At 49.3% G+C, this 24,517-nt stretch overlaps 2 protein-coding genes across 5 annotated transcripts in view; both read left to right on the top strand.

Moving 5' to 3' along the window:
* NLRC5 (NLR family CARD domain containing 5) overlaps window positions 1-10,300 on the top strand; it is a 33,432-nt gene extending 23,132 nt beyond the window's left edge. The window contains 18 exon segments of the mRNA XM_068202736.1: window positions 492-575; window positions 651-734; window positions 1,230-1,316; window positions 1,741-1,821; window positions 2,348-2,428; window positions 2,824-2,907; window positions 3,163-3,246; window positions 3,757-3,840; window positions 3,933-4,016; window positions 4,681-4,764; window positions 5,201-5,284; window positions 6,130-6,213; window positions 6,882-6,965; window positions 7,727-7,810; window positions 7,922-8,005; window positions 8,511-8,594; window positions 8,866-8,949; window positions 9,372-10,300. Coding sequence (XP_068058837.1) covers window positions 492-575; window positions 651-734; window positions 1,230-1,316; window positions 1,741-1,821; window positions 2,348-2,428; window positions 2,824-2,907; window positions 3,163-3,246; window positions 3,757-3,840; window positions 3,933-4,016; window positions 4,681-4,764; window positions 5,201-5,284; window positions 6,130-6,213; window positions 6,882-6,965; window positions 7,727-7,810; window positions 7,922-8,005; window positions 8,511-8,594; window positions 8,866-8,949; window positions 9,372-9,453 — 1,507 coding nt within the window. The 3' untranslated portion in view covers window positions 9,454-10,300.
* A 3,767-nt stretch (window positions 10,301-14,067) lies between these two features.
* Window positions 14,068-24,517, top strand: part of CPNE2 (copine 2) — a 43,890-nt gene continuing 33,440 nt past the window's right edge. For 2 of the 4 annotated variants that reach the window (XM_068203035.1, XM_068203032.1), the window contains exon 1: window positions 14,068-14,194. The gene's annotated coding sequence lies outside the window, so the exon portion shown is untranslated. Of the gene's footprint in view, window positions 14,195-15,469; window positions 15,494-19,378; window positions 19,498-24,517 lie in introns of those variants that run through there. The other 2 variants (XM_068203034.1, XM_068203033.1) reach the window with 2 other exon arrangements.

Raw genomic sequence — 24,517 nt, 5'->3', positions numbered from 1 at the left:
TACAGACTTTTTGTGGTGATTTCTTTGGCAAAGGTGGGGTCCTTTTTTGAGGGACAAGACAGACAAAACCTCTTTTTTCTCCTGGCACGGTGATATGTTGTACTAATAGCTGATACATTTCCTTTGATTCACCTTGTGAGAAGAGCTTTCTCACATCACAGAGAATCCCACATCCCTTTCTCTCTTTGCTTCCCCACTGTCTGTTCCTCACCTGGGCACCTGTAGGTGTTCCTACAGTCACAGGACAGGGTCCTACAAAAAGCAGTGCCATTATAGCATACAGGCATGTTCTACCAGAATATCTCAACAGATGCTTTTGAAGTGTTGCCAGAGCAATTTTATTTTTTTTTTGGAAACTCTTAAAGGTATTTAAGGTTTTTGTGCCATCCTTCTTTCTCTGTGGAGTTAGGCTGTGCTGCCTGACATTTCCAGCTCAGAAAGCCTGAACTGTTTGTGACAAACTAAGGCTGTTCTCTCTCCTATCTTTTCAGACTGGCAGAGTGCCACTTTCAGCCAGAGCACTTGGAAAAGTTGTTCTTGCTCCTGGAAAAGTGCACTGGTCTGACAGAGTACACGTGAGTTAATGGCTCTTGGACCCGTTTGTGGGGGTTCATTTGTGAGCTGTTCATTACAGTGAGCTTTGGTTCTAGGTCCTCAAATAACAACATGACAGTCCAAGCTGCAGAAAGACTTCTGCATTCCCTGAGGAAAGATCTGGGGCTGCTGAAAATCAGGTACTGTGTCATTGTGCTTTTTTAGATACTGGTCTGAGACTGGTCTGATCTTCTAAGATCTCCTTTCAAAAAAAAAAAAAAACAACCAAGGTGAACTGTGCTGCTTCTTCTGAAGGCAGGGAGCACTGGCCTGAGAAATTCCCATGGCTGACTCTGTTACTGGTGTTTTGATTGATCTCCTTGATCCCCACTGAGCCTGGTGTACAGCTCTGGCCATAAGCTGCCAGCCTCACAAAGAAGGGTGATAATTCTGGTGGACACATTCCTACTGCCACAGCATCCTGCACTTTGCCTGGGTGGCAAATTCTCCCCTCCTCTGCAGGGAAGCTGGGCTACTTCTGCCTGCTCCCAGGCTGCCCTGTCTCCCATGCAGACATTGCTCTGCTAAGCCAAGCAGCCTTTCCACGTGTTTGAGCGTGGAACACTCAGCTGGCAGAGGCAGAGATGGATCCAAGTGTGTGAATGAAGCAGAGCTGCCTGTGTTCTGCTTTGCAGCATAGAAGAGCCATGGGTGTGCAGAGAGAGAGTCGTGAACCTTCTCGAACTGGCTGTCCAGGCCTCTGGAAGCATCACTGAGATCACGTGAGTGGCACCTCAGGTTCTGGTGTCTTCCAGATATTTTCTTTTAGCCTGATACTCTTAAGGAAATGAAATTGTTTATTTACTGTCTCCAGTGCATTTGTGATCTATTTGCCCACTTGAACCAATTTTAACCCAAATGGCTGGTGGGTAGAAGTGCTTAGAAGGTTTGTGGTCGCAGAACTCAGAAGGTTTAATGGGAAGGAGACCGTTTCCTGGTTGTCCTTGGGAGAAAGGGTGCCAAGTTTAGGCTGGTTTTGGAGCTAGTTTAAACATTACAAATCTCTTCAGAGATGGGTGAATAGCTTTCATGTGCCACCATCACCTTGTCCCATTCAGCCCTCCTGATTTTTCCTATGGAAAATAGTATTTTATTCCTTCAGGAGTTCACAGGTTCATGCTGTTCTCTAATCTCTTAACTTTTCAGGATATGTAAAGATAAAACCCTCTTCCAATTAGTCATAAGATTCCCACATTGCCTGGAGAAGACAGAATCAGTCGTTAGCAGGTGAGAAAGCAACCATTTATCATTATTTTCTGCTTGCTTTGAATTTCAGGGGGGATGAAAAATATCTTCAGAGTGTCTAAGGCTCCATAGGTTCAGTCTCAGAGTGCCTCTGTGCCACACATGTGGAAGAAACCTTAAGCATGTGCATGGTCCTTTGGGCTGCTCTCCTTCAGGCCCATACTGGACCTAAACAAGGCAAAAAAATCCATCTACCTTCCTGGGAGCAAACAGGAATCAGGAGCACTTTGAAGACTCTTAAGACATGCTGGCTTGTGCAGAGAGAGCAGCATCAGTGTCCTTTTGCTTTTGTGCAGCTGAAGGAAGAGGCAGCTCTTGTCCTGGGCAGTGGGGATGGGCTGTGTTCCTCTGCATGCACTGTGACATAAATGGGACATGGCAGGAAAGCCCCAGGTGGGCTCTTGAAAGCCCTGATCTGTCCCTAATTGCGTCCCTGGGGGGCACCAGATGCTGCACTGGGCTCTGCTGATCCTCACTGACAGTTGTGTTGTGTGTTTGTGTCCTGCAGACTGAGTCGGTACAAGCCAGAAATGAAGCACTCCTTCTGCCAAAGGCTTTGTGAAAAGTGTGCTCAGCTTCAGCAGCTGAGGTGAGTTACCAGGTGTTGTAAAGGATTTTTAGGGAGGGGAGCAGCTTGTCCTGGTGAGTGCAGCACTCTGATCACACAGCAGAGCAAGAGAGAGGCCAGTGCAAGGTCCCAGTCCCTGGCTTTGGATCCCCTTCTTGGAGTGTTTGAATGGAAAATAGGAAAGACCCATAGACCTGGTGTCTTCCTGGGGTATCCTTTGAAATCACCTCAATCTCCCAGTGCCCAGATAAGCTATACTCACTCACCATGGCTGGGAGATCCCATGGGACCTTGCCAAGTATCAGTGCTGTGTCACTCCTTCAAGGTCCCAGCACTGCTGTGTCTTAGCTGTGGGCTTGGCACAGAGCTTTTGCCACCACTGGACAAAGCCCAGACCTGTCGTTCCCTCCTTGCAGATGGTCTCACATGGAACTCCACGAGGAGGAAGCAGAAATGCTAGTCAGGATTTTGCTGCCTCTTCCAGAGCTGAAGACGTTTGGGTATGTGTGACCTTGGGTGTGTGTGTGTGTCCAGCTGTGACCTTTCCCACATATTTATTATTTGTTCAATCCTCTGCCTCAGGCCAGTCCTCTTAGTCCTGCACACTCGGGGTGTGGAAATCTCTCCAAACTTCCTGGTCCCTGATGTCTGTGCTGTCTGGGATTTGGGATGGGGCAGTTTGCCTGTCAGTGGAGTAAACTTTGTCTCAGTGTGCTGAGACCTAATCTCCTCATTTGATCCTTGCTGTTTTGCAGGCTGACCTCTAGCCGTGTTGCACCAGCTGGAATTGATTATTTGATCTCAGGCTTGCAGAATTGCCAGGCCATTGAAGAACTCAAGTGAGTGTGTTGTTACCAGGCTGACCAGAGGCTGCCAGGTCTTTCTAGAAGCTTTAGTTAAACTGCAGCCTCTCTTCTGCATCTACTGTGGACGGATGTACTTTTCCTGATGGCTTCTGATGGGAAAGAAGCAATAATTATTTTATATTTGCAATGAACAGTGAGTGAGAGAGACAGGGATCAGTAGTCTGTGGCAGAGAATTCCAGTGGAGAATCAAATGTTTTGGCAGTGGTTTTTTTTTGCATGGATCTTGTTGCCTTGTGGTCACAGTGGCACCTTGCTCCATGAGGGGCTGGGCTCTTGCTCCAGAGGTTTGGTATTCTGTTGGTATTTTATCAGAATCCAGATGGGTCCATTAGAATTGCATTAAAGAACAAAACTGAAATTACTCACAGGGACTAGAATACACTTCCTCATCTCTCCCACTCCTGTTCTGCTCCCCTCTGTGCTGAGTGCTCACACGACTGTCCCTGGGGAGTTAATTGTACCTTTGTTATTTCATCCTTCAGCCTGGGCTACATGAAACTCAGCAGGGCTGCCATCCCTGGGCTTGTGCTGGGCCTGTGTGAGATGCCATCCCTGAAAAGGCTGATGTAAGTACGTGACTGCAGCTGGCCTCTGGCCCAGCCTGGGATGCTGAGCAGCAGGAGCTGAATGTCCATTTTCCTGGGGATGTTGTTTCCAGCTTGAACCACAACAGTATTGGTAACGATGGCTGCTCCAGACTGGCAGAAGCCTTGAGGAAAATGCACAGTGTGGAGGAAATCAAGTAAGTTTCTCCTTTCTTGCAGAGAGGTGACCACTAGTGCCAGCATTTGGAGAGAACCAGATGTGCTTAAACACAGTATTGTAACAAAAGAAGGGAGGTTGCAAAATGCTCGTGTACGAGGTACCTTGGACTAGAGGAAATCAGAACTTAATGGTCAGAAAAGGAAACTTTGCTCTTACCCCACTCTGCTGCAGTCATGTAGAAAATGGTTTAAACAGAATTTAAATCTTCCCTAGGATCCGGAATAGGACTAGGATTCCCTTCTGTTCTGGGAAAGCCTCAGGCCCAGCATTTGCCTGAAAAGATCTGTACTGGAGCCAACCCCAGGCTTTCTCTGCTTTCTCCCTCTCTTGCCAGATGCTGTCCATTCTCTGCTGTAGCAATTTGTAAAATAATAAACACCTGTCTTCATCCTGTCTTGGTATTCTGGCTGAAATAATTTCCTACCTGTCAACAGATTCCTGTGATTTTAATTGTTCCTTGAAATTTTTTAAATTCCTCATTAACACCTATTAATTTTCTGTGAGATAGTTGAGATAAACAGCTCTTTGATTCTGCTGGCAAGGCCTGAGGTGTCACCCAGCAAATGGGACACATTAAATAAGATCTTGCACTTTGCCTGCTGTTTTCCTTTACAACACAGCCTTCCATCTCTTCTTTAAAGTTTAAGCCACAACGAGATTGGAGATCCAGGCTTGATAAATCTTGCTGCTGTCCTGCTGGAAATGCAAAACCTGAAGAAAATCGAGTGAGTCCCTCTGTTTTATTTCAGCTGTTTTGGTCATGGCCATGGTTGGTGGGGAAGCCTAGTGGGAATCCCTGGGCAGGGCTGAGACACGGATTCAAACTGTTCCTTCTCCCAGGGAACAGAAATTAGAGCAGCCAGGCTCTTTGTTAGGCTCAGCTCTTGGGGTAGGCCTTGTAACTTATTGAAATTAAAAACCTGGCAATGACTTGGAGCAGAAAAAGAAGTTCCCAGTTCTGTCTGTGAGAGTGAAAACTGCTCCTTCCCCACAGTGCCTGCAGGGCCAGGAGTTACTCAGCAGTTGACAAAAGAACCTAAAAATCCCCAGACCATTTCCTAGGGGCCCGAGTCTCCCATCACAGCAGGCAAACAGTGAAATATCTTAAGCTGGTACATTCTGGTTCTCATTTAGTTACTGAGAGTCTCATGCTTGTTTTAGCCTTTCGGGGAACTGTCCCAGTCCTGCTGGAGGGGAAAAGCTGGTGGAAGGTCTTGCCCATTGCAAGCACATCAAGGAGTTACTGTAAGTGTGTAATTTCAAATATCCTTTTGGGAAGCTGGGCAAAAATCAAGGCATAGAAATCTGATATGGCTCTGATAAAGCCAAGAATCAAGGACCATTTGATTCATGTAAGAGCAGGGTAAAAACTCTGCTACACACCATAGAAATGTCTGGTGCTGGGTGTGGAAGGTTTGGGGATTGGTTGCTGGATTGTCTTGAAGATTTCCAAGAACTGTGCAGTCTGCATTAGTGGATAATGGATTCAGGAGCTGAATCTGCAGGTTTATAGGCAGTGTCAGGAGCTGTTCAGTGCCTGTGTTGCCCAAGATATCACCATTAATCTGTCTGGCTGCAAAAGTGGAGGGAAGTGGACAGACAAAGACTTTACACAGTCAGATCTATTGATGTTCTACTCCAGACCAGTTTAAACAATGTATGTGCCCTGCCATATTAAATAAATAAAATTTAAAAATTAACAAATAAGGAAAAGTTATGGTTAAACTACTGGAACTGTCCTTGTAACCTTCAGATTAGGGTGTGTGTACTATGGGCACATATGAAAAAGTGCAATTTCAGTTCAATTCCAGCTCAGGTTACCCAGTCAGGAAGGGAGACAAGTGTGCTTCTGGGAAGTGCTGCTCAGTTTTACTTTCCTGTTTAACTTCTGCTGCAGGATTTCAAAACCTCATTGTTTCTTCCTCCCACCCTCAGAGTCCTTTGAATCAGGCACATAGGTCCTTTCAGCACAGTCCCAGGCACATGGGGGTGAGGAATGGGGGTCACACATCCCTGTGGGGGTGACACACAGGTGAGGAATGAGGCTCTGGACTTCACTGCCAGTAACATTTCACTTCTGCTTCTTCTAGACTATCAAGGAATGGTTTTGGAGACAGGACAGCAGTGACACTTGCCCTTGGTCTGCCTCACATGACCAACCTGAAGATCCTGCAGTAAGTGTCAGCCTCTGCCCGAGGAATGCTGGATATCCTGGGGAGTAGGGGGATTGTTGAAAGAAGGAATGGGAAAAGGCATGGGCACTGGTTGTTTAGAGAGTACTTTCAGTGTCCCAGGATTGAGAAACCCTCCACAATTACTGTGCTGTAAGAGTCACATAAACTCTTCTTGCTTAATCTCTTGCAGCATCAGCTATAGAGATCTGCCAGGAAGAGAGTATACAGTAAAATAAGCCTAAAATTGATTTGGAGTGTGGTGGTTTCTGATGCTTCTGGTGGAATGTAAGCATAAGGATGAGCATCTTTTATGGACCCTCACTTTTTTGTGCAGGCACCTCTGAGTCATTTATTTTCCCTGAACTCAGTGTTACCGTATTTTTAAAACTTTTGTGTGAGTCTTTCCAGGATTCTAACATGTAGGGCTTTCTTGTACTGTTTTATAGTAACAAAGCAAGAAATTGGTGAGCTAGAAGTGCTCACTGGGTTCAGTTAGCCTAGAGGCATCTCTTGCAGCCTGTGTCTAAGATGTCATCAAAAGATAACTTAGAAAAGGAAGCCCAGTGGTAGGACACCATCTCTGGTTAGGTTCTTGGCAGGTTAAATATGAGTTTCTGTTACAACTTTATTCCAAAATAATCATCCACTGCTTATGTTTCCTTGGTTAGCTTCCAGAACAATAACATCGGGCAGGCAGGAGGGCTGGAGCTGGCCAGAGCCCTGGTGGTGTGTGGGCTGCTGGAAGAGATAAGGTAGGTCATGGCAGGTGCACTTGGGATGGTGCCAAACACATCACAGGCTGCTTTGGGTTGGAAGGGACCTTTGATGATCACCTTGCTCCACTCCCCCTGCCATGGGCAGGGACGTTTTCTACTGTCCAAGCCCCGTGCAGCCTGGCCTTGGACAATTCCAGGGATGGGATATCTACAGCTTCTCTGGGAAACCTGTGCCAGGGCCTCACCACCCTCACAGGGAAGAATTTCTGCTTCCTAATACCCAATTTAATCCTTCCCTCAGCTTGAAGCTCTTTCCCGTTGTCCTGTCTCTCCATGCCCTTGTCCAAAGGCTCTCTCCAGCTCCCTTGTAGTCCCTTAAGGTGTTGGAAGGTCTTCTTCCCTTTCTCCCTTACTGTCATTTCCTCTCAAGTCACACCAGTCATTAACTCCAGTATAACTTTTTATTTGCAGTTTCACATGCAACACATGATGTGCTGCAGATCTGTCCTTCTTTGACACAGGAATAACCCCATATTTCTGTCTGCAAGCAATTCCCTGCTGCAAGGACTGAGGTTGTGAGTTACAGCAGGGCTGTCACTCCCATTGTACCAAGCAGTGAATTGAATTAAATTTGCTATTTACCAATCTGGCTCATCCCCACTGTCTACAGAGTCCTCACTTAGTCTGGGTAGTTGTTATTAACTTGCTAGTTCACATGATTATGTTTTCATGGTGGCTTTTCTCTGACTGTACCTGCTTTTTCTGCACCACTCAAAGCTTTTCCATCCCTCTTGCAGCATAGCAGAAAATGGCCTTGGGGAACAGAGTATCCGTGCCCTGTCCAAGGGGCTGCCGTGCTTCAGACACCTCCGGAAGATCGAGTGAGTGCCGGGGCGTCGGGGGCAGAGCACCGCAGGACGTGGTGCTGTGCTCCCCACAGCTCTGACACCAGCACACCATGCCCTCTGTTTACTCTCTCCCTGCTGCTTCAGCTTGAAATTCTGTGGAATCACTGATGCTGCTTCAAAATCACTCTCTCTCGGCTTCCGGCAGTGCCCTTCCATGGAGGAGATAATGTGAGTGTGGGGATGGGTGGGGAGGCGCTTCAGCACACACAGGTCACTGTCATTTTAATGTCTGCTCCTGTCTGGAAATGCAGGCCACTTCTCACCCTGCTGAATTCTTGTTAAAAGTATTTTATAATACTTTCCACCAAGTACATTTCGGTGGTAAATGTACCAGTAATTTACTAATTGATGAAATACACTGCTAAAAAGTTTCACGGGGTAAAGCTGTGTGCTCAGCAGTCATTTCCAGCTTTCACGTCTCATTCCCTGGGCTTGCAGGACTCTGACATAACCACAGTCCACAGACATTCCTTGGTGTCTTATCATACATGGAAATATGTGATGAAATGGAGAAAAATCCTCAAAATTAAGCTTGTAATCCAGGGGAATGTTCACCTGTCATGATAAGAGGGTGATTAGCTCTTGCACAAAGGCTAATCCACAAAGGGTAATGTCACAGTAGTGGCACCAGCTTTCGTCCAGACTCACAACTGGGATTTCTTGTCTGCCCTAGACTGTCTTGGAATGCCCTTGGAGATGAAGGAGCCCGAGAGTTGGCCATTGCTCTGCCCAAGATGGAAAAGCTAAAGGTGTTAGAGTGAGTACAGCCCTGAGAAACACCCTGGGAAGGCTCATTTTTCTGTCATTGAGCCTTGAAGCACGGGACTTCCAAAAAGGGGATGTACTTTAGGAACAACAGGCAGGCTTCTGCAGTTTAAGCTCCATGCACCAAGGGCCAGCCTTGCCTGGCTGATACACTTGAATTAACACTTATTTTGCTTAAGTTGATTACAACATGGGACAATTCAGCTGTTTTCCACTCTGGATTCGTTTGGGATTTCAAAATTCTCTTTTGGTTTTTGAAACAGCCTGGAGAAAAACCGCATAGGAGCCTGTGGGGCCACAAAGCTCGCGGAGGAACTTGCCACGTGCCCAGAAATTCAGTCCATAAGGTGAGCAGGTGTCCCAGAGTTCCATGGCTTGGTCTTGGCTCAGCAAGGAGAGGTCAGGGTGACAAGTCTGGGGACAGATGTGACCCATGCCCCTGCTGCCTGGGTTAGCTGCAGGGAATGCAGACACAAGACAAGTAAGCTGAGGGTTCTGTAGGACAGCTTCACCTCCTCAGAAAGTCCAGGGGAAACAGGAACTGAAAAGCTTGCTGGCTTTAAATGAGGCAAAAACTGAAGACCCATTTGTGTAATATCCCCATCAGGAAGTGTTGCATTTGTTGTTAAACGTTTTCTTTCTCTCATTCCTTCTGGTTTCTCTTCTGATGTACATTCCTGCCCTGTCCCACTCTCTCCGGAGATCCACATCTTCCAGAGACTAGGGCACCATGCTTGGTCCTGCAGTAACACATTTGCTGTCCTTGCAGGCTGTGGGGCAATCCAGTGCCCAAGGGCCTTCCTGAGACTTTGACAAGCCAAGACCCAAGACTGTGTTTCTCCTTCAACTAGAAAAGAAGACCCTTGGCCTAACTAGGAGTTGCTCTGTCTGGTATTGCCCTCAAAACTGCGCTGAAGAACCAGGAACTCCAAGTCTCTACAACTGAAAGCTGTAAATATTGGATTTTTCTTTGCTGCACTGAACCGGTTGTGGACACTGGGGTGTTTTTGTTTGGCTTGGGTTTTTGTTTAGTTTGTTTCTGTTGGGTTTTTTGTTTGTTTGTTTTGTTTTTTGTGATCTTTTATGCTGAAGAAGAGAAAAATACTGTAAGTAACTGCTGCTAAGCAGGCAGTGTGGTATTCTTGGTGTAAAAACACTGAAACTATCTTCAAGAGAATAACTTTCCAGAAAGTTATTAGCAAATAGTAATAAGAATGCTTATGTACTAGACATTATTTATTTATGTATTGCCCTACAATGAAACATTCACCATCACCTCCATCCTAGCTTCAATTTCAGATTAGAAATTCAATACTTTTTATTTTGAGAGAGGGGCAGTGAGTGACAGAAAGAATAAACACCATAATTAAGTTCTCACATACAGTCACAAAAAAGCAGATATAAGGTTTTCTCAGAGCTGTGAGATTTTGGAGTCACCCTCCCTGGAAGTGTTCAGAAAACGTGTGGATGTGGCACTTGGAGACATGGTTTAGAGATGAACGTGTTGATGCTGGGTTAAGGGTTTGGCTCAGTGATCTTAGAGGTCTTTTCCAACCTTAACCCTCCTATGATTGCATTATTCTAGGATGAGATGCACCTTCTCAGGCATTCAGAAAGCCAGCAAAGTATTTAATTATCCTTAATCAAGATTACAACACCTGCAGGATGTTGCAGTAAAAGAATACACATCCTCCAGGAAAGAATGTAAAATTATTTACAAAATTGTAAATTGTTGACGTTGTTACAGATGAACTCCAACAGGCTGCTTGAAAATCATCTGTAACTGTGTGAGATTCCTCTATGATTTTTAGGGAAAACATAGAATCACAGATTGAGTTGGAAGGGATCTTAAAGACCTAGGTCCAACACCCCTGCCATAGGCAGGGACACCTTACACTAGACCAGGTTTCTCAAAGCCAGGTGACCTTGAACACTTCCAAGGATGGGGCAGCCACAGCTTTTCTTGGGAGAAGAAAAAAAAGGATAAGCAAAAAATTAGTATTTGGTTTTGTTTTCTTCATATCAGCCTCCTTTTCACACAGAATTGCCTCTGTTTTGTGGAAAAAATAAACTTCAGGACATCTGAAATTTCAAGTCATTGCCCAAAAATGATCAATGTTTATATTGTGATAAAAAGGAAATGTTGGTATTACCATAAATTTCAATGAGAAACATTAAAGAACTGAGGTTGTAAAACAGCTTGTAAGCAAACCAACTGCTCTATGTGACAGGAATGTGCTATAAGGACTGTTTTCTTGTGGGGTTTTGTAGAGCTTTGTGGGATTTTGGACTGGTTGCACTAACCTCTTTCAGGAGAAGTGAGGGGCCAATTAGTTGGAAATGTTGTCCACATGAAAGCTCCTTCAAGTCTCTACTATCCCCTGAACCCCAGAGCCTGTGTGTCACTGGGCAATGGATGTTGGACCTGTGGGAGCTGCAGGGGGAAGATCCCAAACACCAGTTTTGCTCCTTAGAGGAGACAGATGACAACTGCCTTTGGACCTATGGAATTCTGGCTTGTGTCATAGGAGTGCAGCCACACTGTTCTCTTCTGTTACCTGGTGTTTTAGTGTTTTCTTTTCATGTTTGTGCTGTAAATATTTAAATCTTGTGGTGGATTTATTTATGGAATTTTGTCTGCAGCAGTGTTTGCCTGGGGAGATGTAACTGATCTGATTTGGGCAGGGCAGGCATCTGGAATGAGAAAGAAATGCTGGTCCAGCAAATCTTTGGGCAGCTGGTTGTGAGCAGGTGGTGCTGGTTATTCCTGGGGGAGCCACTGTCCCTATTTAAAGATCAGCATCATGCTTTGTGGCATAATGACGTGGTGGTGTAAAAGTGGGACACATTTTGCAGAGACTACTCTGAAAAGTATTTAAAAACAAAAACAAAGGAGGTAGTGAAATTCCTCATCAGGCTATAATTCAATGGAGTAAGCAAGTACCTCAGATCTAAACACTGCCACTTACAAAAAGCTTCACCAAATGTGGTGGACTGATATGAGGAAGAAATTCTTCCCTGTGAGGTTGCCCAGAGCAGCTGTGGCTGCCCCATCCCTGGAAGTGTTCAAGGCCAGTTTGGATGGAGCTTGGAGCAGCCTGGTCCAGGGGAAGGTGTCTCTACCCATGGCAGGGGGTTGGAACAAGATGACTTTCAAGCTCTCCTCCCATCCAGACTGTTCTATGGTAAATGAGGCCTGAGGTTCCCCCTCTGCAGTCCCCCAGATTCCTGAAGCCCATCTGTGCCATGAGGTTTGCAGTGATGTAACACATCGTGCAAACACTCTTGCAGCACTGCTCTTGTCTTGAGATGTTGAAAGAGGGACTCTGAAATCTAACTGCACACCTGCATTTCTCAGGGTCTCCCCCAAATTCAGGACTCCAGTCTGACCTGAGAGAGTGGCCTTCCCAACAGGAGCCAGGGAAGGGAACTTGCAGGAATACACAGCATCTTTTCCAGAACACCAGGTGTCAGCAAAACCCCAAAAACGGGGAGCAGTTGTCTGTAACCCAGCGGTTTTGGATGAAAACGGGCTCTGTGCTGTATTTTATGTGCATGGGTTGCATTTTTTAAAAATTAGAGGTTTGGACCGAGTTGTACATGGAACACAACAACACGATGGGTCTGTGGTTCATTTCTTCCATGTAATGCCAAGGACTTCTGAGGCGTGCTTCCCATTTCCATTGTGCTTGCGATGTGCATGCTCCAGCTGGTGCTCGTTTCTGAAAGTTTCTGAGGGGAACTTGTGGGCTTTGTCCAATTTTGAGGGGTTAAATGTATCTTCTGGAATGCAGGAAGACGTGAGGCCATTAGGGATTGTGTGTGATGGCCAAAAAACAAACCAATTCCCAACCACCTAATTACTGCGGGCCATTTTTAGAGCTGTTACTATTAGGTTTCGGATTTATCATGGTCCAAAAATGGAAATGCATCAGGACTCTCTGCACACCCCTATTGTTTCAGTCTCTGGAAGACAATGTCTGAGCTAGTCAGTACTGGTTTCATACACAGAAGGCATTTTGCCCCCTGAGACCGGATCTTTAGAAAGAAACACTGTGCTGTAAATAAACACGCTGCTGGAGGGCGGGAGGGAGCCCGGATTTTGTGCTGGGGAGCAGCTGGAGCCAGGCTGGGCCGGGCTCCTGCACACGATGGCGGCAGCTCCGAAGAGCTGGAAACGCAGCCACTGTTTTCTCTCTGCTAAAACCAGTTCCAGGTAGCCCTGAACCTGCTGTGACTTGGGGGCATCATGCTGGCAGGAGAGAAAACACAGGAAAAACTGATCTGGGAGAAAACAGGCAGATTGGCATTTGTGAAATACTGTCTGCCTCTCCCTTTTCCCCTCAAATTGACATTTTAAGCCTCAGGCAAGGAGGTAGGAGAGCAGGTCTTCCACAGACCCCACTTCTCCCACTGGATTCCTCTTTCAGGCACAACCTTGTCCTTTTCTGTGATGGTTTCTGGCCACGCAGTTCTTTACGCAGAAAGAACAGGGTTGCTCCTGAACATTAGGCTCAGCTTAGTTGGGTGCTGCCTGTGCTGAGCAGGAGCCCTGGTGACCCCTGGGCCTGTCCTGTGCCCACTGCTCCACTCCTGGGGCTGGCAGAGGGAGCGCCTTGTGCAGGCTAAAAACTTGGTGCCTTAAAGCTCCTATGCCTTCCACAGCTCAGACTGAAGGAGAAGAAAGTATTCCAGCTGGACAGGGGAATTTGGGACTTGCTTATTTGCCTGTCATCTTCTAAAAGCATGAGCAGAGCCCGTAGCAAAGAGCTCTGATCAAATACAGACGGTTTATTTAATCAGCAGCCTCAGAGAGAGGCTTTCAGCCTTATTATCATATCTCCACATCAAAAATATCTCTATAGATATCCTGGACACCTGAAGATGTGTCCACCAAGGGCTGGGTAAGGTTGCTAATGGCACTCTGGGGACAGCCCCTGGTGGTACCAGCCTCGAAGGGAGCACACGGCAGCTCTTCGGGGTGAGTGGGTGATGGGTCGGTGTGACACCGGCCAGCCTTTCACGTCTGGGCCGTGCATTTGGAGTCTGCTTGTTTTCCTTCTTTAACCATCTTTTTCCCACGGGAAGTGGAATCAGGGGGACACAGTCCAGGCCTGAATGATTCCAGCGCCGGGAGCACCCACATTGGCTGGGCAGGGAAAACCCTGCTTACACCCAAACAGCACAAAACCCAGTGGTTTTGCTTAAAAGTGATGAGTGTTGATCCAGCAAAGTTATATTTTTCCTTGGATCTGAGTGCATAACATGGAAAATAATTTTCTAGATGTATTTTTTTTTTGGCTGTTTTTAAGCTTTTTTTTCCCCTTTCCTCCAAACAGCGAAGCAAAAGCAGCCAGCGAAGAAGTTTTGGGGTGGATCCTTTTTGGGTTTTCTTTTTTTTTTTTAATCAGAAACGGATGATGCTCGTTCCGGGAGGGGGGAGCCCGAGCACGGCCGCGCCCGCCGCCCGCCCCTCGCCATCAGCGTACGGGGCGGGTGGGCGGTGATGGCGAGGGGCGGGCGCGGCCGTGCGGAGCTTCTGAGCCCGCAGCCCCGCGGGAGCTGCTCGGCCCGGCCCGGCCCGGCCCGGCGGTGAGTACCGGCAGCCGCCGAGGATGCCCTGGGGATGTCGGAGTGGGGCTGCTCGGCGGGATCGTCCGCCGTGCCGCGGGCGGGTGCTGAGGCTCCGGAGAGTCCGGCGGGAGGGTGGCGCTGGCCGGGACAGCCTAACACCGGTGTCCGCCACCGGACGGGGAGCTGCAGGGTAGTGTCCTCCCCACTGGCTCGTCCCGAGGTGTGTGGTGGCGCTTCTGCCCTCTGTCCGTTTGGGCAGATCCTCTGTCCTCTGTCCGTTTGGGCAGATCCTCTGTCCTCCCAGACAGACCCTCCGTGCTCTGGGACAGACCCTCCCTGCTCCGGGACAGACCTCTGGCTCCTGGACCACCCCTCAGGACGGCCCCCTGTCACTTGGCGCTCCCCTTCCCCAGCCCAGGTCCCTCCATTCATGCCCGCTGTGGAAGTTGTTCTGCCCCCACTCTCTGTGTGTCTCTATCCACTTCTAAAGATGTCAACTGGGCATGCGACCCCCAGGCAAATGCCGGGGCCTGGTGGCTTCACTCCCCAGGCCTGAGGATGTTTGTAGGGTTTTTTTTTTCCGGGCAGCTGCTGCAAGCCCCTCTCCTTATCCTCTGGCATTGAGTCACGGGGGGAATCGGGCGAGTTGGAGGCTGAGGAATCACAGAGTCGCTTCTTCAGAAGCTGTTTGCAGCCCAGTGCTGCTCCAGCTGGCGATGATCTCCTTCATGCCATGCATTTTGGGGGCACTGGGAGGGTTTATGCTCACGGATGCGCTGCCTCTCTCTCCTCTGTGCCCAGCAAGACGCTTTGTTCTCTGAGGAAGAGGCGAGCGGAGCGTTTCACTCAGCCGTGTGAGTGAGGGTGCTTGGAGGATGGCAGGCAGGGAGCTGTTTTCCTGACAGCTCTGCCAGCCTGAAGACCTGATGCAATAAGTCTTTGTGTGAGTAACCCTAATTTAGACAAAGTGGCTGGACTAAAGCCAGCAGGACTGGAGGACTTGGTGGGCAAACACACCCTTTGGAGCTGGTCACCACAAGGAGGGTGGAACAGGAAATAGAGGTGAGTAGAGAGCTGAGCCTCGGTGGCAGAAACATCTCTGAAGGGCTGGGTCCTTGCTGCTGACTCCCCAGAGCGTGAGCTGCTTTGTGAAAAGGAATTGGGAGGATCCTCATGAACCTCGAGGACCAGGTTTGAACCTCCTGGCAATACACCTGAACCTCGCTGGAAAAGCTGGAGTTGCGAGCACAGCCCAGGTGTGCTCAGTTCTGATCCTGCTCCCCTGTCACCTGCATCAGCCTCCTCGAGCCAGCCCAGGTACTGGGGCCTGTGATACCACTGTGCTTTTCTGGAGTCTGAAAATTATTTATTATCAGCCAGAAATAGCCTTCCACCAAAGCCATTGGGGGCAGGGAATGGAGAGATGGGAGGAGGAAGGCTGGGAACAAAAGCTCAGGGCATGTGGAAAGGAGTTGTTTTGAAGAAGGCAGTCAGTGGAGAATGTTTTCCTGTAGCTGCCTTGGGGAAATGCTGCATTTGCTTTGGTTACAGCTGTGTGATAGCCTGGGACAAACGTTTTCTGGTGATGTGTGTTTTTCTTTCCCTGCTATTGCTGCTGGATCATCCTGACTGGGATAAAGTGGAGGGAAGGAGTGAGGGCATCTAGTGAGGCTTCCAAGTGTCCCCAGATTTCATCTTCCTGTGATGTAGGCAGCCCCTAGCCCCTGTCTTGGGTAGACACACAGTCCTGGAGCTGCTCTCTAAGAGCCAACGCTCTGGATTTGGTTGCTCATCCCCAACCCCAAGGGGATGGAATTTGCCAGCAGCCTGCCTCTGCTGGCACTGTTGGCATGTGCCCTGCTGTTCCCAGGACCTGCTTGGTCAGGAACACAGTTTGTATCTCTTGCAGGGGCTGCAGACACTGCCCTGGTGCAGTGTGCGGGTGGGCAGGGTCGACACTTTTCCTTCCCTACTGCCCTGTGAGCTCCAGCTGAAAGGAGCTGAGATCCTGAGGATCAACATGCTGTGTCCTGGGGACATCCTTGCTCCCAGGGTCTGTGCTGGGGGACAGCAAGGGATTCATGCTGGTTGCTGATAAGCTGTTGTGAAGCTGTTGCTTATCAGGGTTAGACAACTCCAGTGCGTGGCCAGTCTGTGCTGTAGGAGGGGCTCTGGACCCCAGGAACTGGGGACTCCAGTGTGGAAAAATCCTTTTCGGGTTCAGCTGCTGGAGCTGAGCTGTGGATGAAGATGCTCTTTGCCCTAAAGGGATACATCAGCTGCACAGCCCTTGGCAGTCCTTGATTCTGCTCCTCTTCCAGTGATCCCTCTCCCTCACCCCAAAGCATCGGGATTTTGCGGTGCTGGGGCAGCCGTAGCTACTCCACGATTTACCAGTCTGCCCAGCTGTGTACTGGAATTGCAGCAGCTTTGTTTGCCTTTCAGCAGTCTCAGTGTGGTGCGTGAAGAGTCTGGGAGGAACAACTTCTGCTCCTGTTACACTTGGTGGAAAGAGTTTCCCACTGACTTCAGTGGAAAGCCCTGCCTGGGGGGAGCTGGCCGGAGCCGCTCGCGCCACCGTGAATCAGGGCTTGTTCTCCAGGAGCCGTCGGTGTGCTGGGAACATAATTCCAGGTTAATTGATGAAAAAGCAACGCTTGCAGCCTCCTGTTCAGGTTCAGGGCTGCCAGCTCTCATAAGGAACTCTTTATGTGAGAACCTTGGCTGGTGTTCAGAGGCAGGGTGGGGGGATAGAAGTAATGGTAAATTTTCTGGTGCAGTGGAGTCGCCTGGCATTTGAAATAGTGCTCCTGGCAGGATGCAAAACCCACAAAACAGTGTAAAAAAAAAAAAAAAAAAAAAGAATTGAACACTTCCCCACTCTTTCTGCCCCTGAAATGTTACAGTTTGTCTTTTAAACCTCTGTGAAATATTTGTTGAATGACCTGAGTCATCACTTTTTGCTGCTTTGGCTCAGTTTCCTTGCTGGCTTTGCGAGGTTACTTGTTTGGATCATAGGAGCAGGGGAAAAACTAATTCCCAGTAACTCAGGTGAGTTTGGAGATCATAACATTGTTGTTAAAATGCCAGAAAAACAAACGAGTGTAGAATTCAGCAAGAAGGGCTCCAATTTTATTTGTCTGCTGCTTTTGCTAAGGCCTTGTGTTTAGGAGCTGTCATATTTTCTGCCTGTAGCCAGCAGGAAAAATCTTGTGTCTAAAATAGTCGCCTTCCTCCCAGCCCTGGATTTTCCATCATCACGTGATTCCAGAAGCTGAGGATTTAGGAAGAAACATCAGCTGTCATGAGGCTGATTTTAAAAATTATACAAGCTGGGAATACAAGTTTTGCTATTAAACAAGTCCAGTGCTGTGCAACCATTTAAACCCAGTCTGATATTCCCTCGAGCGGTGTCTAAAGCTGTTGAGAAGGGGTCGAGAATTAGTCAGACGTCATTCTCACAAACCACAGCATTTTTGTGTTGCTGGCACACAATTCTGTCTCAGGGTGAAGCTTCACACATCAAGTGGCAGCATCTCTCTGCTGCAAAGCAGGCCAAAAAAATTAAAATTCTCTGGGAAAATGTTGAATCTTAGTGATGAAAATCCCGTCTGTGAAGGGGAAGGGATGGGGGGCTCTGAGTGGTGGGATGGAAGGGAGGGGGAAAGGTGGCTGCAGCCTTGGGGACATCAGTGCTCTGCATGACTTGGCGCTGGAGTCCCAGTGCAAACAAGCATTGCAATAAATACCCATGAATTAATATTTATTTATCTTATCAGCTCTGAAGCACTGGTTGCTTTAGGGATGAAATAGTGCATGGCATGGAGGGACCTGCACAGCTGCCTGCTGCTGGGGCTGTTCTTGCTGACATGAGGTTAGGCTGACATGCAGTGAGGTCCAAAAGCAGTTAAATATATTTCTGATCACATAAATGGTGATTTTTTTTTTCTTCCCCTCTCACATGTGATAGGTGGTGTTGGCTGGGAATAGGAATACAATTAAGATTCAGAAAGCCAGCATTTTTGTTTTCAATAGCATAGGAAAGTGGTTAATAAGTTAAGCAGCCTGTTACGTACATGCTGTATAGTTAGGATGTGAGAGGTTCCCTCTGCACCTGCAAGGGAGCCCTGATGGCTGCATGTCCTTTGCAGCCCTCCCCACAGCCCTGATCCTTTACATTCCATAGGGCCTGGCTTTAATTAAGTCCACTTTTTCCTCCAAATCCAGTTTTGAAACAGATCTATACCCCCTCCTTGTGATGGTGTGCCCTGCTTTCATATGGCTGCTGTAGGATGGGGCAGGGAATTTTTAATACTGGAAGCTAAAATATGCCCCAAATCCTGAGAGAGCCTTGTCCTCCCTTGCTGCATCTCCTGGTTTGCTTGTTTGTCCCACCTGGAGCAGGTGTCTGACAAGAGCATCGCCGCCCTGAGGAGGCAGGAGATTTGTGTTTGGCGTTTCCCTCTTTCGGACAGGGGCTCCCACGGGTGCTGCCTGTGGCTGCTCCCGCAGGACTGAGCCTCCTCCTCACCCGTGGAACGGGCAGCGTGGATTTCTGCCTGGGAACGCAGCGGGTGCAGAGCCGGCACACGAGCCTTTCCCTTGGGTCCGCCTTGTAGGGCGGTTGTGTGCAGGGTTTGATGTGATCGCCACGATTCTCAGTGACATCACGATGTTTTCTGCCCTGAATCACAGATTTCCCTAAATTGAGCCCCAGAGGAAACTCGTAGTCAAGCGAAAACGTGCAGCCCTCATCGGCGTGTCTGAGCCAGATACGTGCGTGTCCCTGGAGCCGGGAGCGGGGTCTGTCTGTGCGGCTCGGCCATCGCTGTGTCCCACGAACGGGGGGAGCTCTACGCTCTCACCTCGCCCTGCTCCTTATTTGCCCTTTCTCCTGTCTGAGCAGCAAGCCTGGAAGGCACACGTGGATGTGTGAGCAGGGCATGGATCTGCGGGCCGGCAGTGAGCGCAGGGCTGGCACCAGGGTGGGCTCTGCCCCCTGCACACGCACCCCTGGTGCTGGCCGGTAGCAGAACCCCTCTGTTTCCTCTCTGGAGGAAGGACTTTTTCCCGTGGTGTTTTTATTTTTTTTTGTTAGGTTTGTTTGGTTTTTTTGTTTTTTCCACTTTGTGACTTCGTGAGCACACCCCCAGCCCCTGCAGCTCCTCCCGGCCCGTGTCACCAGCGGCGCTGCCTCTGTCCCCACGTCACCGCGGGGTGTGGAGGACTGGGTTTTGCTTTCGTTTGCCAGCCCGGAGCCCTCGGCTCCGCGACGGCGCTGAGGATTGCGGAAACACCTCAATCCTCGCGATTTCCCATCGGTAAGTAGGTTTAGGTACTTTGGGGGACATTTTCAGACTTCATCTGTAGAGGGCTGGAGAACAAATTTGTTCTTTGGTCCCTAGTGCCAGGGCAGGCTCTGCCCGAAGCTGTCTCCATGCCAGAAGCACATAAAGGTGTTTGGTTTTCCTCTCACATCCCTGGCTTGTTGAGACTTCCAGTTTTGGTGTCTCTGCCAGGGGTTGTGAGCCCCTCCGTGAGGACCTGGCTCCATGCTCTGGTCCTGGAGCAGTGGCCAGGCAGCGGCTGTGCCCCTGCTGTTGCAGAGGGACCGGCGTTCACCCCGCAGGGATGCTGGCACAGGGGCTTTTGCCTTTCCTGGTGCCCTCCAGCAGCTCACCTCAGCTACAGGATGGCTGCTTGGAACAGAGCAGCCCCAGGTCCTTCCAGTTCCTGCTCAGATGGAGGAAGCAGCCAGGGTGGCAAGTTTGGTGGTCGCGGGGGGACCCTTGGGATCGTGGTCAGGGCTGTGAGGTGGTGCGGGGAGCAGGATACAGGGCAGGAGGAGTCACTCCCACCTTGCCACCCTTCAGTGTGAGCCAGGCTCTTCACTAATGCCACTGCCTCCTGGAGTCCAGCAGCTGCTGTGCCACGTGTGGGGATGGCAGAGAGGCTGCTGGAGGTGGTGGATCCGTGCTTGACATCAGCAGTGTCCTCAGCTGTGTCCTGGGCATGGGAAAGTGCTTTGGGGTTGCTTTTCAGGTGATGATATTTTCGAAATGAGATGAGCCACTGGGGATGTCCAGCTCTGGTTCCACAGGGTTTCCCTCAGAGTTTTCTTGCGATTTGTGATTCCAAGGTTACCTCAGGTGACTCCTCAGGGCTCTGCTGATCCTCAGCCCCTGGAGAAGCTTTGCTGGGTGCTGCCAATGTGCTGGTTGGTGCAGCCACTTGGGGATCCAGCAAGGTGGGTGCTGCCCTCACTGGCACCAAACATGCAAAGACCTGTGGGTGAGAGCTTTTCTGGGGACAGCAGCGGTCTGAGAGGAGCTGTGGGTGGGGATGGCCCAAGCGTGAAATGGAGAAGCAGTCACTGTCACAGCAGTGGCCACCAGCCCTTGAGAGGGAATTTTGGAGTGCTGCTGTGAGAAGCTCAGCTGTCAGCACCAGCAGCGTTGTCTATTGCAGCCCATTAGGGACAGTTTCCGTCAGGAAGGGTTCATTGGAGATACCACGTTATTTAGGTTGTCCTTCTGTATCAGGCACCAAAGTATCTCAGTACAGTCCCCTTGGCTTCCAGCAGGCAGGACTGTGGGACTTGTGCATCAGGCTGGAAACAAGAGCCCTGCCTGGGCATCTCTGTCTGCTGGGTCTACCCCAAATCTCTGTGAATTTGGGAGAATTTGAGCTCAGTCCCAGCCGTGCTACCTGTGCTGGGATGCTCAGAGGCAGTTTTCAGCCTTTTCCTGCCCAATGGGAGCATGAAGGTCCTCTGATGGTAGCAGGTACCCAAGGAGCATCTACAGGGGTGTACCAAGCATCCCTTTTCTGCCTCCCAGCCTGCTCATCTGTGCAGAGGCATTTGCTGGGGGACCAGCAGCAAGGTGCTGTGTACATGACCAATTGCACCCGTGTGCAGAAGGTAACGAGGCTGCTAAAAGGACCAGGTGCAAGCTGTGAATCCACTGAACTGCCTGGGTGGGGCTGAGAGGCAAACGTTTTTGCTTTGCAAAATAATTCTGGAGATGACTCTGTTTGTCAGCAGGAGAGGGGAAAGTGACCACTGTGAGTTGTGGTGGTGCGGGGAGCTGCCTCGGGTGTCCACTGCAGTGCATCCTGGCTTTTCCTGATGTCTCCAGCTCCATGTGTCCTGTGTTTCAGCTTTTCTGCTGCTCTGGGCAAGCAGTTTCTGTATCCTCACACTCCCCTCCTGCTTCAATCATCTGACAACCTGTTTTCACCTGCCCCTAATCCTCCCTCAGGTACTGCTGCTCCTCCCTCTGTGTCTCCACTGCCTGTGAGCTCAGATGTGTGATTTATAACAACCCCAATTTACCTGGTTCATACTCCTCTCTCATTTTCGCCTTCCTGAATAGGCTGTAGTAGGACAGCCTTAGTGGGGAAACAGTCACAGGTGATTTTTGTGGGCTTTTACAGAAATCGTGGATCATCCCAAAGAAGGATCTCCTGTTCCCTGGGATGGACACAGCAGAATTTTGCATGGTATCACTGTTGGGTGTTGGTACTCCTGTGTCTGTTTCAAATATGCCTGGTATTGGCCATGAAAAGAAATTATTTCTTTAATGGGAAGAGATCACTGAATTTAGGGCACTATTAAGATTGAGCCCCTCCCCCCAAATGTTTTACCTAAAGCACGGCTTTATTTTTCCCCTCTGTTTTTCATGTTAATTCTTAAAACAGAACTTTAGCATGGCCTGAGGAACTGCTGCTCATGGGGCTGCTCCTCTGCAGAGGGAAGGCAACCTCTTCAGTCATAAGTTACTTTGCAAAACAGATATCTCCTTCCCCTCTTTCCCTTTCAGATAAGAGAGGAAGTAAAGCTCCCAGGTTTTTCTGCTGACCCTTTTACACTTCATAAAAGTGATTTTGCTATCTGCTGTAGAGATTGGGGTGCCATGGGATGAGACTCTGCTCTGGGACTGCTAGATATTCAGGGCAGCCCCAGGGCTTGTGCGTGCCCCCAGACAGCAAAACCCTTCCCTGTGGGTTGTTGTGGACATGAAGCAGCTTGGAAGTGACCAGGCCATGGAGAAGAAAAGTACCTGAAAGTTGTAAGCACAAAGATGTTCAATTCAGAAGGTCCTGGAAGCTGGAGCCCAAAAGGGATTTGGTGACCATGTCCCTGTATTCTGGTCCTGCTCTTGTGACACCTCTTGATAGCAGACGGGACCGTGGGGCAGCCAAACCTTCAGGCTTGTCCCTGAGACCCCTCATTGGTAACCTGGCCGTGTTTCCTTGGGAGAGCACGTGTCTGCGTGCTCGGCACGGCGCCGGCAGCTGGGATGGAACATCAGGAGAATATTTGGCTGCAGATGCTGAACGAGTCACAGGACTTTGTTAAGGGCAGCAAATGTGGGGAGAGGAGAACAAAAACGGGAGGAGAGACTGGAATACAGATGATGGCACGCCAACTCTTTCGGTGCCAGCTCAAATACCCCCTGAATTTAAAGCTTTTGTGGGGTGTTAGAATGTGCTGGCTCGCTGATGGTGCCTCACATGTGAAGCCTCTGAGCTGAAGCTGAGGCAGCAGGTGCTGAACCCGCACCTGGCCCTGGGGAAGGTGTTGGATCCGTGCTGGTGTAGCAAGAGGAAGGTGCTGTATCCGTGCCAGTGCAGTGGCAGGAGAGGTGGCTTTCCAGTGTTTGCTCTGGCTGGTGCTGGCCATCTCCTCATCCCAGTGCCTGTCCTGACTGTGCGCACCCTGGGGAGCCAGACAGGCTGAGCTCAGGGGCTGGCGTACGGGTGATGTGCTGTGCACCAAGAGGATGTTTTAGTGTCTGCCAGCCCTGGGAAAAAAGGTTTTTCCACTGAGTCACTTACTGCCTCTGCTTTTTATGAGACAGCACTGAGATCTTGGAGAAGGGGAGATGGAAAAACCCAGCCCAGATCTCCCTACTCCAGCAGGACCAGGTCCATGTCAGCACAGCTGCCCCATGTTTGCTTTTCAAAGGGAGTAGTAGACAGACAGCAGCATAAATAGAACAGACTTGGCTATTTTAGGACATCGATTACATGATCAGTGCATTAAAGAAAAATAATTTTGTAAAATCTTCACTTTAGCTGCAGCTGGCAACATGGGCTTGGGTGGAGCAGAGGCAGGGATGGGCACCTTGGAGCTCCCCCCCAGCCATGGTGGATGAACCATGAGGACTTTTACTTCTCCATGTGTTCCTCCTTGAAGCTGCAATAGATGGAAGGTTTCCCACATGTGCCACCGTTCTGGTGTGACACTGCCACTGCTCTGGTGTGACACTGCCACTGTTCTGGCATTGTGCTGCTGTGCACAGGGGGTGATGGCACGAGACAGGATTGGTCTAGGCAAGGGGGAGCCACGCTTGGGAAAGGGATGTGGGTGCTGTTTTGGTGATGTTCACGAGTGTCTGCAGCCAGGGATGGGGTTTTCCTTCTTCTGGAGAAGTTTCTGAGTTCTTCGGGAGCTGGGATGGTTGTACCACTCTCCCTGAGCAGCAGTCTGGGGTGAAGAGCTTGTGTTTACTGGTGAGGGTTAAAACCAGGCTTGTTTCTGGTGACTTAGTGCCAAGCAGAGATCTTGGCAGGCAGGAGAAGAAGGCTCCAAGCCTTGGGAGCTGGAGCTGTTTTCTGCTCAGAATTCATTGCAGCAGGGCTGAGCACTCGGGACAGCTGGTGGTGAGCCCAGAGCTCCTTCTCCCACAGCCCTGCTGGGATCACCCTATCCCTGCCCTCCGTCCCCATTCCAGCTTGGAAGCTGAGCTGCAAGGGAAAAGGGCAGCAGCCCAGCTCCTGGCAGCACAAGGGCTTGTAAATACTCATACCCAAGCAAAACAAATAGATAATATTAATTGGGGTTTCAATGCAAAATAGAAGCAGATGGTTTATCAAGGTGGAGGAAGGCAATGTTCGAGGGTTTCAAATAAAGTGGATGAGCCAGGAGCCACTCTTGAAAGAGAAGACAAAAGATATTGGAGCAGTTGCTGAGAGGAGCTCACTCTCCACTAGCAGCCATAGCCACAAAGGTTTGCTAGTATAAATTAACCTGAAAATGCTTTTCTCCTCTCTTTTTTCTCCCCTTTCTTTTCCATTGAAGGCCACTGGTGATTCATGACAAGTGAAATGCATATCAGAAGTCAAGTCTGTCCTGTGGTATGGGGTTTTGCACTAATAATGGTATAAAACACATTTATCTCTGCAAAATGGCTTTGGCAGCAGACTTTTGATAAGATTTTAAATGGATTTTTAGTCAGGGCCCTGTAAATGGTGCTCCAGGTCATGCAGCACTTGTCACATGTGCCTTCACTGCTCTGAAACAACTATTGCCACTTTTTAACTGCTGCCAGAGCC

This window comes from Anomalospiza imberbis, chromosome 12 (assembly GCF_031753505.1).
Source record: "Anomalospiza imberbis isolate Cuckoo-Finch-1a 21T00152 chromosome 12, ASM3175350v1, whole genome shotgun sequence".
Lineage (NCBI taxonomy): Eukaryota > Metazoa > Chordata > Aves > Passeriformes > Viduidae > Anomalospiza > Anomalospiza imberbis.
Note: the sequence above shows the minus strand (reverse complement) of the source record. Positions and strands in the feature narration are given on the sequence as shown.